Source organism: Lepeophtheirus salmonis, chromosome 5 (assembly GCF_016086655.4).
Source record: "Lepeophtheirus salmonis chromosome 5, UVic_Lsal_1.4, whole genome shotgun sequence".
In the NCBI taxonomy this organism is placed as follows: Eukaryota; Metazoa; Arthropoda; class Copepoda; order Siphonostomatoida; family Caligidae; genus Lepeophtheirus; species Lepeophtheirus salmonis.
The window spans coordinates 18551673-18565171 of NC_052135.2; the positions used below are offsets into that span (position 1 = coordinate 18551673).

The 13499-nt window shown below is 28.8% G+C and overlaps 1 protein-coding gene across 1 annotated transcript in view; it reads left to right on the top strand.

Annotated features, from left to right (window-relative positions):
- Nucleotides 1–1094: 1094 nt before the first annotated feature.
- LOC121117742 (uncharacterized) overlaps nucleotides 1095–13499 on the top strand; it is a 319548-nt gene continuing 307143 nt past the window's right edge. Inside the window, exon 1 of the mRNA XM_071888348.1 lies at nucleotides 1095–2053. Within this exon, the coding sequence (XP_071744449.1) occupies nucleotides 1311–2053 (743 nt within the window). The 5' untranslated portion in view covers nucleotides 1095–1310. The remainder of the gene's footprint in view (nucleotides 2054–13499) is intronic.

Genomic DNA, 13499 nt, shown 5'->3' on the forward strand with positions numbered 1-13499 from the left:
ATTGGACGTTGTCTTACCGGCGCCAGCTAAAATGCTAAAATCTTTTATATATTTGGTATTATTTTCTAAGTGGAAAGGGAACCAATATGGTATTTACATTTTAGTACATAGATTTTTCAAAAAAATTTACAGAGGTTAATCGAGAAATTTCTTTTATTTTTACCTTTTCAAGAATCTTAATACATTAATAAAAACTCTGATGAATAAACATTGACCTTTTTTCATTCTATAATCTCAAATCCTTAATACTGGATATGATTTCTTAAGTATCGTTGGTAAATCCCTATAGAATTAAGTATATTTAGATGATTTATTAAATTAGTTTACTTGGATATTCCCTCCATTTTTAGAAAATGCGTAATACTATTCGTAATCTGAAGTAATCTTTAATTCTACTACTTAATATATATAAATATATGTATGTCAATTGATAGTATAAAACTAATCTTAAGAAAAAGGGGAAAAAATGGATTTAAGTTATTACTTCTTTAAAATATGTCAAAAACATTTTTGACGTAAAATATCAAAACAAACGGCAAAAATTAAATTTACCTCGGATTTTTTTTTTCTAATAATAGAATTCATAATAAATTATAGTTAAATATAAAAATGAACGGCTACAATGATTCTATCTGATCTAACAAATATCTTTGAAATCCATAAACCTAATGTATATTTCCTTCTCTAGGATGAACTGTGAATCGAATCTACGCATATTGAATAAAAGATAATAACTTTTGCTGAACTAATTTCTTTTTAAGAACAACAACTGTATTAATGACATTTGTTTAGGGTAAGCTTAGGTTTCTAATACTAAGAAATTCAGACTTGTGTATCTAATCAATAAGTTTTGAAATGAAAGAAATATCTTGTATGAAATCATCTCAATGCAAGTATTAAAAATTGTTGTCATATTTTGATATTAGTTTGTATTAAATTGTAAATGCATTTACATGTTCATGTTTATATGACGTACAGATAGTATTAAAATTTTAATAGCTGTCCCACGGAAAAATACTTCGGAAATAAGAAATTAACCTCCCGCGAGCGCGGTTAAAAAACTTAACCTCCCTCCGTTATTTGCGTGCAATGGCACATGTGAACCAAGCACGCTTTGCTTGGTTGTGTAAAAAAGACGTGACTTTAAAATGAAAAATAATGATACTAATATTAGTTTGTGATGTTCCCGTGGTGCAGTGGTTTGTTTTAAGTGTTTTTATACTTTCTTGCTTAAAATTGTGATTCATCTACCCTCAATTGTACAATTAATAGTTTTTACATTATTCCTACACTACAGAAGTTTGATCAAGATGTGGAACTCCAACTATGGCATGAACCATAACCAGTTCGCCACTCTCCAGCCTCCAAAAAAGGAGGGGAAAAAGAACCGTGTAAAACGAGGAGAGTCCTTTCTTTCCCGAGGATTTTCTGCTCTTGTAAGACGTGAGTCAATGTTCAACCTCTCGTCGGCAAAACATACATCGGTGAGCACGAACAATCTTCATGCTTGTCCACCCCTTCATTCGTATCCTGACAATCCCGTTCCTCCACCGCCTCTTACAAAGGAAGGGCGACGTATTGGAAGAGCTTTCTCATTCAAACACCCTGAACGAATTTCACATATTCCCCCTCCTGAAATAACACGAATACGATCCAAATCACAAGTACGAGAGATTCGTGCCTATTCAGATGATGAGGAGTCAGAACCGTATGATCGTGGATTCGCTCCTCCTCTCCCTCCACTCGTGTTCAATCCCCCTTCTCCACCCTCCAGACCCGCTCCTCCACTCATGATGATGATGGGACGTCATCAAAGAAGGCTGCCAACCCGTCCTTCACAGCCCCTGCAACAACAACAGCAGACCTTGATGATGAAGAAAAGAGGATTCGATGCGGTTCGAGATAGATTCTATTTCGAAAGTGGACGTGTAGATGATCAGAGTGAGGATGAAGAATATGAGGACGATGGATTTCGACGACGTGGAAGGAGGATTAACCGTTGGGCACGGCAGTCGTCTTACACCACGGTGTCCTCGTCTACTCAGGAAGAAAGGTAAGACAATCATAATATCGAGTAACATTTTGTGGGAATTAATCATTTAATTCTCACATGAGAAAAAAGGTTTTGTCATTTGAATGTTGTCACGATACCAAAATTTTTGTATCTGTTTTGATATTTAAAATTGATACAGATACTTTGACACTTTTTAGATAAAAATATATGACAAAAATGTTGATAAAATCCATTCATATACCATGCACCTACAGAGACGTCCAGGATGGGAGGGGGTCGGTATAAATTTTATAATATTTATTATTCGTCTTCAGCTGACCGACTTTTTTTGTGATGTAGTGGTGCTTCAAGTACCACTTTCTATAGCAATTTCAAATTGTACCGTTTTAAAATCGTTATTATAAAATTATCACTTCAGTCCAAGGATAGCAAACCTAGTTTTGGATTCGAGTACTACTAGAACTCAATTTTTCTAATGTCGACAATCCTCTAAAAAATATTCGAGCTTCCACAATATATTGAAAATTCGTCCTTATTTGAACTCGAATTATAATCAAAACACGAAACATTTAAGTATTAATCTGTTAAATTTCTAGTATCACTTAAAGAAACAGTAAATATACTTCACATACTCTTTTCTTGTTAAAAGAATAGCAGATATATCAATAAGGAGAAACCACTTTACATACTACGCAGATATTTTCAAAAACTCAAACTCGATTAACAAAAAAATGGACTTATTGTCCAGAAACAAATTTGACTTAACGAAGAACTCAAAACCTTGACCAAAATAGCAAATTTTGGCTCAAATCCAACATTTGCACGAAACCAAAAACAGTCCAGTATATTTGTTATAACAATTACCAAGATGTTAAATATATTGGGCAACAAAAACAAATGCGATGTTAATGCATTTTATAGTATATTAAATCGACAGAAAATATAGATTATTGTTATTACTGTTTGAGTGAGTAACTGGATTTAATGCAGCACTCGGGCCTCAAGTTGGACTATAATCTTAAGACTAAATTCTTATTATCTTTATTTATTTTAGAAATTTGAATAAAACGGCCAAAATTGATCATAATATATACCTAATATGTCAATGAAATATACATAATCAAAAAATAAAAAGGATTTATTATTTTCCAATTTTCTGTTCACGATTGATTTTATGGTTACACTTTTGTATATTTATGTTTTATGAATGGCAACTTTATATTTTGCATGTGTTTATACGTAGAAACAAAAAAATCTTACATAAGAGATGTTCCTTCTATTTGCTTGCTCTTCTTTAAGTTATGAATTCATAATCGATAACACCCACGGTTTCACCTTGAGATATACAATTCTAAACATACAATATAGGCAGCTTACAATTATGTACGTACATAATATATACTTAAAATAATATTGTTTTAGATCAAAGAAATGCATACGAATCATTACCACCATAAATGATAAAGACACAAGTCCAAAAATGATCTTTTATTATTGGTACATAAGCAAAATCATTGAAACATATGTTAAATGTATCTACAACTGTACTATAATGTTATTCTCACTTCATAACTTGATGAATCATTAATTGTTGTCAGCCTTTTCTTGTCAAGTACAGACATACATTTATTTTTTGAACGCTTTGATTTCGACCTTCACATTTGAAAATAATGATATTAAAACACTGTTTAATTCTAATTTGTATAAAATAAAAATAAAATACTTAATGCAAGAGGGGGGAAAAATATGAAAAGGCAAGTTTTTATAGATAACTTTTCTCAAAGACTAATTTTTTACTCCATAAGTTAATTTTCAAAAAAGCAACATGATGGAAAACTCAGATAGGTGCAGCTTTTAAACTTAACTTTTACGTAGATTTAAAAAAAAATCACAAATAAAAAGATACAAATATTTTTTTTTACTCTTATCCCTCTTGTATATTCTATTATAATGTTCGAAGAAGATTCGTTCAATATTGAGAAAATTTAAAAAGGATTCTTCTTTAGTTAAACAACTAATAGAAAGATAACTGATTGTATGAAATAGTTATGCATAAAAATTAAACGGAAAATGTATTATTTCTTTATGCAGGTCACCAATACACTGTAAAAAACAAAAAAAAATGATTATTTAATCTTCTATTCTCATGGAAGTAACATTTTTGTTGGAATCAACGATTTGTTTTTTATCCGAATTTAACTGTATTTCCTATATTTCCTCAATACTTAGCTTCCTAATTATTCTGCATAGCTTATCATTTTGTTATTACTTTCCTTAGAAATTCCAAAGATTCCAAATAGTAATTAAAAAATACCTAAATTATAGGCTGATGTTTTATCATATAAATGGATAAATATGCCTATACCAATAAGACAGAAAAATAGGTCACTGTTCATTTATTATTACTAATTAACTTTTTGTAACAGAAATTATTCTTATTTAGATGATTATCTTTTATTAATCTATTAGATTAATTAAACTTTCGAAGGCGTCCCAAATTGCATTAAAAGTTGTACGATCAATTACAAAGTTAAATAATACATGATTGATAATATTTAAAAGGCTTGAAAACCATAAAATAATAAATAACGGTTTATAAAGGTTTTCGACTACAGCTAATGTCGCTAATCATAAACTAATACCACAAATTATCACTGATATATCAATTTATAAATATTAGATATTTATAAATTAAATAAATATATTGGGAATGTCATTGTTTTTAAGATTACTATTTTGTTGAGGCATTATAGACATTCAACATATCATAGTATCCATTACGTCTGTATAAAGCCCCAAATGCAATTTTTTAATTCTATTATCATAAAGTATCAAGTAGGATCCATATTAGATAAATATCTTTGCAAAATGTTTAGTAATCGTTCTATAATCTATTAATTAAATTCATGTTTATATAGCCATATTTACAAACAAGCATAAATGGATTCTTCAACAGCTATTAAATTGTAATCATTTTTCCATATATGTGGGTTAAATTTGATATTAGTTAGTTACTGTTGTATCAGTGCTGACAGACTATAATTTGATTTTAAATAAAATAAGCAAATATTATATTGAATGTTTATAAATATTTTGTTAGGCATATAGGCATAAACGTTCTTTTGTTAATATGAGGTCTCTATCGAAATCATTTTTTTTGTAATGGGCCAACTCCCTACAATTATTGGCCCTTTGGACGACGGAGTCGTAGGAGAATCCTTGGGCCAACAACACGTTCTTTAGTCTTTCCCATCGTAACGTAAAGTTATAATACTAACAAATATTACACTAGTGAACGATTCTCCTCCCACAGTTAAACTTAAATTTTTCATTAGGAATTTATCACTTCCCTAGGCCCTCCTCCTTTACCTCCTCTTCATGCAATAACCGTCAAAAGGCACATATGTACATAAAAACACAAAATATATATGAATAAACACCCAAGTTTTCTTACAAACTACAAACATTATATAAACTACCATTAATTGTCCTTAAACAGTGCAATTGAAGGTCACATATGTATATGATACAGATGCACTTAGAAAAGGCTTGAAAAATAGACAAAAGAGGGGGTATATGTAGGTGGCTACAAGACCATTCGAATATGATTTATGCTTCAACAACTAACAATTGCTGCAATTTCTATAATCGAGAAGAAAAATACATATACATATATTTATCTACTAGGTGCATCTTCAAATATATTTAATATAATTCAGTGGCTTCAAGAGGCCTAGTAGTAGTGTTTCTCGCACGAAATACTCCTTCAAAAATTATTTGCATAGTGAATACTCGTGAATCACTACCCACATCAAAGTATTATATTAAATGAATAGATAAGGGAGTGAGGTCAAATTTAATTGAGTTGAAATTTGTTTGTGTCTGGGGTATATAAATATACCTATGTATAAAATCAGCATGCTTCTTGTACATAGACATATGTTATCTCGTTTATCAACTAAAAATTGATACATAGTACTTTTATATTGGTTTATTGGAAATTAAGATCAAGGAATGCCTACACATGTAAGTCAATATATTGGTAAGCAATTATTGATTAATATCATAACCTCTGTAAAACAACAGTGTTCAATAAAATTAAACGTTGTGATATATGTATGTACAAATGAAGCAAGTCACTAGGAAGGGTTGAACCCATTTCATGAGATATTCAGCCTTTTTCATTATGGTTTAAGTATATACAAACAATACAACTTTATCATGAATATGATAAAGTTTACAAATAAAATTCATTTTTTGGATAAAATAAGTCCCTTATGTAATTATAATCATAACAGACAGCCATACATACATTTAATGGACTGCAGGTTGATTTTCTCTAGTCTATGAAGAAAATATAAGTTTGTGCAAGCGATGTGTTCTTTGTGAACTTTGTAACCAGTAGTCAAGATGAATGAAATTAGAAAAAAAAGTCAGCTAATTATGATGAAAGGCAAGTATTTCAATCGAATTTGAGTCTTTCATTACATTGAGCATATTATATTGAGAAAGGGGGGGAGAGAAAAATGATTTTCATGTATTTTTAGTCTTCTTATTACTTCATAAATAATTAACAAGATGAATATTGATATAAAAAATTCAGCTCCATTAGATATACTTTAAAATAAACAAAAAAAAAAAAAAATCAAAAGAGTAATTATTTTATGGCATTAAATGTGATAATTTATTAATTGTTATTTATTGGGATATTTTTATTCTTATTCGAACTAATCCTCAGAATCCAGAAAAAAAAAATACAAAAATATCTCAAATAAGTATTAAAACGTATAAGTTGAAGAGTAACTATATTATGATGTGGAAAATTCAATATTTTATGTTTGTTTATAATAACTATTGCCCATTATTCTTTAAAACTCAGAAATACTCGAGTATTGAGCGTCAGCATTGTTAATGTCTGCCATTTTTAGGTCCTAAACGATCAAGTTTTATAAGAGATTATTCAGTTTTTCATCAATATTAAGGAAAACAGTGAACTATTCGATATCAAAATGGGACAACAACTAAAATTAATCATACCTTAATCAAAAAAAAAAAAAATCCTGTTTTGTATAGTTTTATAATAAATCATATCATAATGTGTATTCAAATCTGTTATCACATCTTTATTCAATCTTATTTCCATATTGGAAACAATAAGTTAACTAACAGTATTATAATGAAAGTAATAATGTAATATACTCTAATGATCCTACTTTTCTCGTCTCTAATCCATCAAAAAAATGTTTGTAATAATCTAGGCATTTTTAAGGATTTCTAACTAGATATTACTCTGATATAATTCCAATATCAGTTTTCATTATAGCCATAGGGTAGTATTGAATGCATGTATTAAGTATTTTTTTATCCTTTAAATCACTAAATGAAGTTTATTGAAGGTTTTTCCATTTTACGTTGGAAAAATTTCAACAATGTCGTCTTTGAGTATGATGTAATTTATGACGTCAGTGAAAACGCTCTATAGAAATTGTTTGCTCTTGACATAATACTACAATATTGCTTTATTTCCTTAAAATGCCTACTTATTAATTATTCCCATTTACTTTGTCTTTTCTCTATGCCTTTGAAGATGAAACACAGTAGTCAAAAAGATACAAAAATCTATATACGTTTTTCACTCTTCAAGGATGTGTTTTCTGTTGAGTAGTGTGTACAATGTACATATTTCATTAGAGACCTTGTGTAAACTTGCTGCTTCTTCCATATAAGGATAAATATTTATGATTTCCATCTATTCAATATTCTCAATGGGAAAAACAATACATAGTACCGCAGTATTTATATATTTATTTATTAGAATACCTTTAATTCTCGATAAAAAGTAATTATATTAAAATCTATCAGGTATGACTTTAATAAGGGATACGGATCAGGGTAGATTTTAGATAAAAAAGCTAATTTTTTATTGTCACTACTTCTAACAATATCTGAAAAGTAGAAAAATAAGCAGCAGCAATAAAATTTTTATTGTATATCAAGGTTAAGAAGGTTCAAATGTTGAGAGAATAATTTTTTTCAAGTATCATATATTCTAATAAAATAAAGTAACGCAAATTAAATAAATATTAATATATGGCACAAAAGAAAATTAAATTATATCAAACTATTTAAGTGATTAACATGAATTAGACTAAGCTAAAAAACTTGAATCTATTCATTTGTCAAAACCAACAATTATTTGAGGGTTACGATTAATATTAAATTAAAAATACATTTTGATTTCTCTATTTTGTAAAAAGACAAAGGTAAAATAATGTAAAAATAAAAAATTATAAGTCTATACAGTTCATGAAAGGTACAATCATATTTACCAGTCCTACTGGAATGCTGATTTCTTTACATTTATAGATGTACATTAGCCAAATAATTTTAACGAGTATTGCTCCACATTGTATTCGACAGTTCCTCCAATATTGGGAGAGAGTAGCCAGTCTGTAGGGGATAGTTTCTTTCCATACCTTTCTGAGACGACATTATCTACCATTTTTATACTTGGGTAGTTTTTACATAAGTAGATAAGATATTAGGAGGTTTTCTACCGAGGTTTTACAAAATAATAAGATAACATTTTCTTTGTTTGAATTGTTCGAATAAAGGGATGAGTTATTAAGTATATGTATATTGGAATCATTTTTGTGGTCAAGTTGTGAATGGGATTGGCATGGATGATTTGAAAAACTTTTTCGAGTGATGTGTCACCGAGCTTGTCCAGTCGTCTATTTACTAAAATAGTTAATTTATTTAACAAAAAAATTGATTACATAAATTTTTATAATTGAAGACAAAAGATAATCAAAGATTTTTTTTTCCTCAATATTAAGCCTAAATTACATTTGTATTCTCCAACTATTTATTCATAAATGAAATATTCTCATTTTATATTAATTATATGATTAATACTTCTAAAGAATAAAGTCTTTTATTGCACTTTAATATTTTTGCCCAATATAACGAACAGTTTCTCTAGGGGTTCTCCTGAGAGGATAGACCTTCTTTTGTAAGGAATTTCAACAATACAAGGAATAATTGAGTCTACTGTTACGACCATAAGTACTTTTTTTATTACTAAGGCTGAAAAAGAAGAGTTTTTGGCATATCCTTTAGGTCAAATAGGATGAAAATTGATGGTACCATTACAAAAGTAGGGCAAATGATTTACGCAAAGAGATTTAATAAGGACAACATGACAGTTACATAATATTCCGAGACCTTTTTTAACTTTTAAAATATTCATGGGACATTAGCTTTTATAGAATTATTCGGTGTTCCAATGTCATATATTATTCTTATGTTTTTTTTTCAATTTTTTTGAAAATATTCTAGATAGCGGATTTAAAGTATTTTTCGAACTTTTTAGTAGGCGTGTTTTTGTTATTAACAACATCATTGTTGTTAATATAAATATTGGTACTGTTTGATGTATAAGAATGACCAATAGGGAGTACTTTATCCAATTAAAAACGTACAAAATTTTAAGTCGGAAATCCAAATGACTCCTTTTCATTATTTTCTTGTGATATAAACTATGCTTTGAACCTGGATTTTTCTCATTTTATAATGAGATCAGAGCTGAAAACATTAAACGTAATTATAGCTCTATAATTATTGTTTCATACCTTATGAGATTTTACGGCAAATCTAATTCTGTTTATTAGCTGACAAGACGTTCCGGGTATTATACAGTCCCTTTTGAGTTAAATAAAATAAATTTCTTTGACTTGACCCTTATTGAAAAGTTGTTGCATAGTCCGGCTCTTAGACATAGTTTTTAAACATTTTTGTGGCTTTTAAACCTTGTTTATTACAATTTTTAATATTTATAATAATATTAATTAACACTAAAACGGCTGCAGTTGTATGTGATGCCACTTTGATATCACTCCTTAAAAATCAATAAATTAAGAAATGTCAATATTATATTTACGGGTGTTCTAGCATACAGTATCTTAAGACAAACTCTTTATACTATCAATGATGTTCCTTAAAATATTTTTTAGTCAAATAGGTCAAAAAATCACAAACCCAGCACTTATGTACTTTTCTAATAATTCAAGACTTGTTTTTTAGTGCTATCAATTCATAATTTTATAAATCAATTATTCTTGTTGTGGTTCCCTATTTTTTTTCTATGGTCTTAGACTGTCTTTTAGATTTGTACCCTCAATATCCACATATTTATATATACAACACAATATATAACGAATAATTATTAATATTATCAGGAATATGAAATGTATTTTTCATCATTAATTTGTGGTTCTATCTTCATTCCTGAAGGCTAAATCTTATATATAGCTGTTTTTAATGATGATTCAATAGTACCCTGACACATTCCTTTTAGTATGTTCAATATATAGAGTGCGACTGATTTAAAAAAAAATCTGTTTTCCAAGTATTAATTTGTGGTTATATTCAGGACCTCGAAGGCCTCAAGAGTGAGAGTTTATGTATATATAACTGTAATAATTATTACTAATCTAAGAAAAGTAAAACTATTTCTTGTTAATTTGTTTTTTTCATTAGCATTACTTGTTCCAAATGCGTAAGATATGTAATCCATCAGATAATTCTTGATTTATATAGCTGATGAAATGTGTTAGATTTTGAAAACATATTTCTATTTATAAAACCAATTATGTTTTTATCTCATTTCATCCCTTTTTAAAGAATAAGTCAAATTAGATAATAAAATGAAAATGACTTTATACTTGTATATAGTTGTCAAAGAAAATGAAAAAACGTAATTTATACTTATTTATGGAAACTTGAAAAAAGGAAAAAAAAACTATACAGTTATATTTATGATAGACTGATCCATTTCCTAGTTAATATTTTCTCCGTTTCACAAATACATTTTCTGTTGTTGGCAATAAAATAAATATATCATACAGAAATGGAGGGCTCTTAGGCCTTAAATTAGAAAACAAAAAAGATTTTTGGATGGGAATTGCGCATTTTTAAATCTCTTGTACTGCTCCAAATGATGATACGAGTCAAAAATTGTATTTATATATTTTTTAGTTTTTGGTTTATCTGACATAAATATTGTGCACCTTTTTTTAATCATTTAAATGTGTAATGGGATCAATGATTTGTTTTTCCTTAGTTTGATTAAATATAAAAAGTCAAATTTAACCCTATTAGTTAAAGTGATAGCTGTTGAACAAAAAATAGAAACGCTATCTTTGTTAAAACAGGGAAACTGCAAATCATTGAGCACATTAACTGGAAAAGATTTTGTGTACTGAGGAAAAAACATTTATCTCAAAACGGTATGCAGTCTTATGTGCCATAATAAATGTGCAAGGGATTTTACCATGGGACCATCGATGTATCGAAATCGACCTTTTTTGAAGTGTAAGAATCGGCTCAGTAATGGCAGTTCCACTGATACCTATGCATAATTAATTATAGTGACTTAATATGACTTATTTGAGCTCATTTTTGAAGACAAAATTACGGTTACAAATCAATAAAGTAGCTAGACTAGACGGCGTTGTTCAAACAAATTCAAAAAAAGAAAATAAGGTAAGTGGACCGTACATAGAAAGATTATACAAAGTTGCAGGTTTGTACATAAAATTTATTAGCAATAAAAAATCATATATAAACCTATTTTTAGTGCCCCATACATTTGAATCTTATTATGAGTTGTTCAAAGAGTCCGTAACAGTAGGTATTGGTTTAAGCGGCTTACTCTGAAACCAATAGTTAAATTTCCACTCAATATTTTTTTTTATGTTTGTTGAATAATATTGTATATAACAGAACAGACGTCGAATTCATATTTTCTGGGTCAAGTTCGAGTCACTAGTATCCGTCCCAGATCCATTAAAAAGACAAAATTCCGGACTCTAACAGTGGTCTATTTGTAATACAATTCCATGGGAAAGCATATAAAAATCAGTTATGAACTCGAGACAGTTTAAAACCATTTGATCTCATGTTTTTGATTTCTAAGGGGTTGGAGGAGAACCCATTCTGCACTCAAAATCATCAACAAGTCTATATGGAGTGTTATAAGGGTATTCTTAGTTACTTCTTAATTAACTTATGGTAGCCCTAGAGCCCGGATCTAAAACCGCTGGACTAAATCTTTATGTACTACATGATTATAATGATATCCAAGTCCATCACGACAACTTTGTCGACTCAAGTCCTCTGTTAACAAGGAGTGGAAGAAGATAAGCTACCGTATGTGTGTATGGCAATTCAGGCCTAAATGGAATATGTCATTGGTGTTAAAAGCGTCCAAGTTCACAAATGTTTTTCTGTATTTATTAGAATGAATAAATCTCTCTTTGATGTCTCCTATGTGCAATTTCATTTAACTTCATTCAAATTGAAATGAAGTACAGCATGCAAGGGTCGGTCAAGACTTATTCCGTACCTAGTATTATTCACATATAAAATACATATTTGTGTGGTAGATCAATAAAAAAAATTGCAAAATAAACTTATATACAAAGGACAACTAATTATTGCCTTTTCATTGTTATGAATAAGGTTTGCTTACTTGGGATTCACATAGGTATGAAGATATCATTATAATTTTTATGTTTAAAGTATAAGATGGTTTATGGTATAATAGTATTTATCAAACATCGTAAAAAATGTTTTTAATATTGAGTATTTTTTTAAATCTTCCTTCAGTCAAATGCCTTATAATTATTTCAAGAATATTGGGAGCAGTTACATTGGAATAGGTCATTTTACTCAAATATCAAATAAGTAACAGCCAAACAAGACAATTACAATCGTATAAAATAAATTTCAAGTATAGTATGAAGAAATCAATTACTCTGGTCAAATTTTCTTTCAGGTATGTCATAAAAACTAATATTGAGAGACGAAAGTAATTTATTTGAGATGTAATATTTTTGTAATATTGAAGTTTCAAAAATAAAAGTATTTCTAAAGGAAGTTTATTTGATATCAAAAGCTTTTTAAATAATAAAAAATAATTTATAAATAATAAATAATAGGTTCCTTTATATTCTTTTCTGGGGGAGTTACAGGGCTAGGAGAAGAGTTAAAAGTCGAAGCCACGGTCATATTTGCCACAGCAGGCTTAAAAGTCATTTTTCTATACCCTGAGCTCCTTCGCATTGTGTTTGACACTGTCGATCATTTTTATTATTACCAAGAATAATCTTAATCGAGATAGCGGAAATATAAAGTTGCCAGGCGTCACACTTTTGGCCGCTTCCTCTAACCATTAAATATTTCATTGTTTTTGCATTAACTTATTTTATTTGAATTATTAATTATTTTGTTATCTGTAAATATAATTTATGTATACTGCGTTACCCAACTCATAAAATAATTAACATTGTATCTTATGAATTGTTAATTTTTTTCCACTTCTTTTCAAATCAAAAGTGTTCTGAACGCTTATTGGTTGAATTTAAATTAGTTCTTGTCAAGCCATGTGCAATTTTCCACAATTATAAATTAATAACTATAT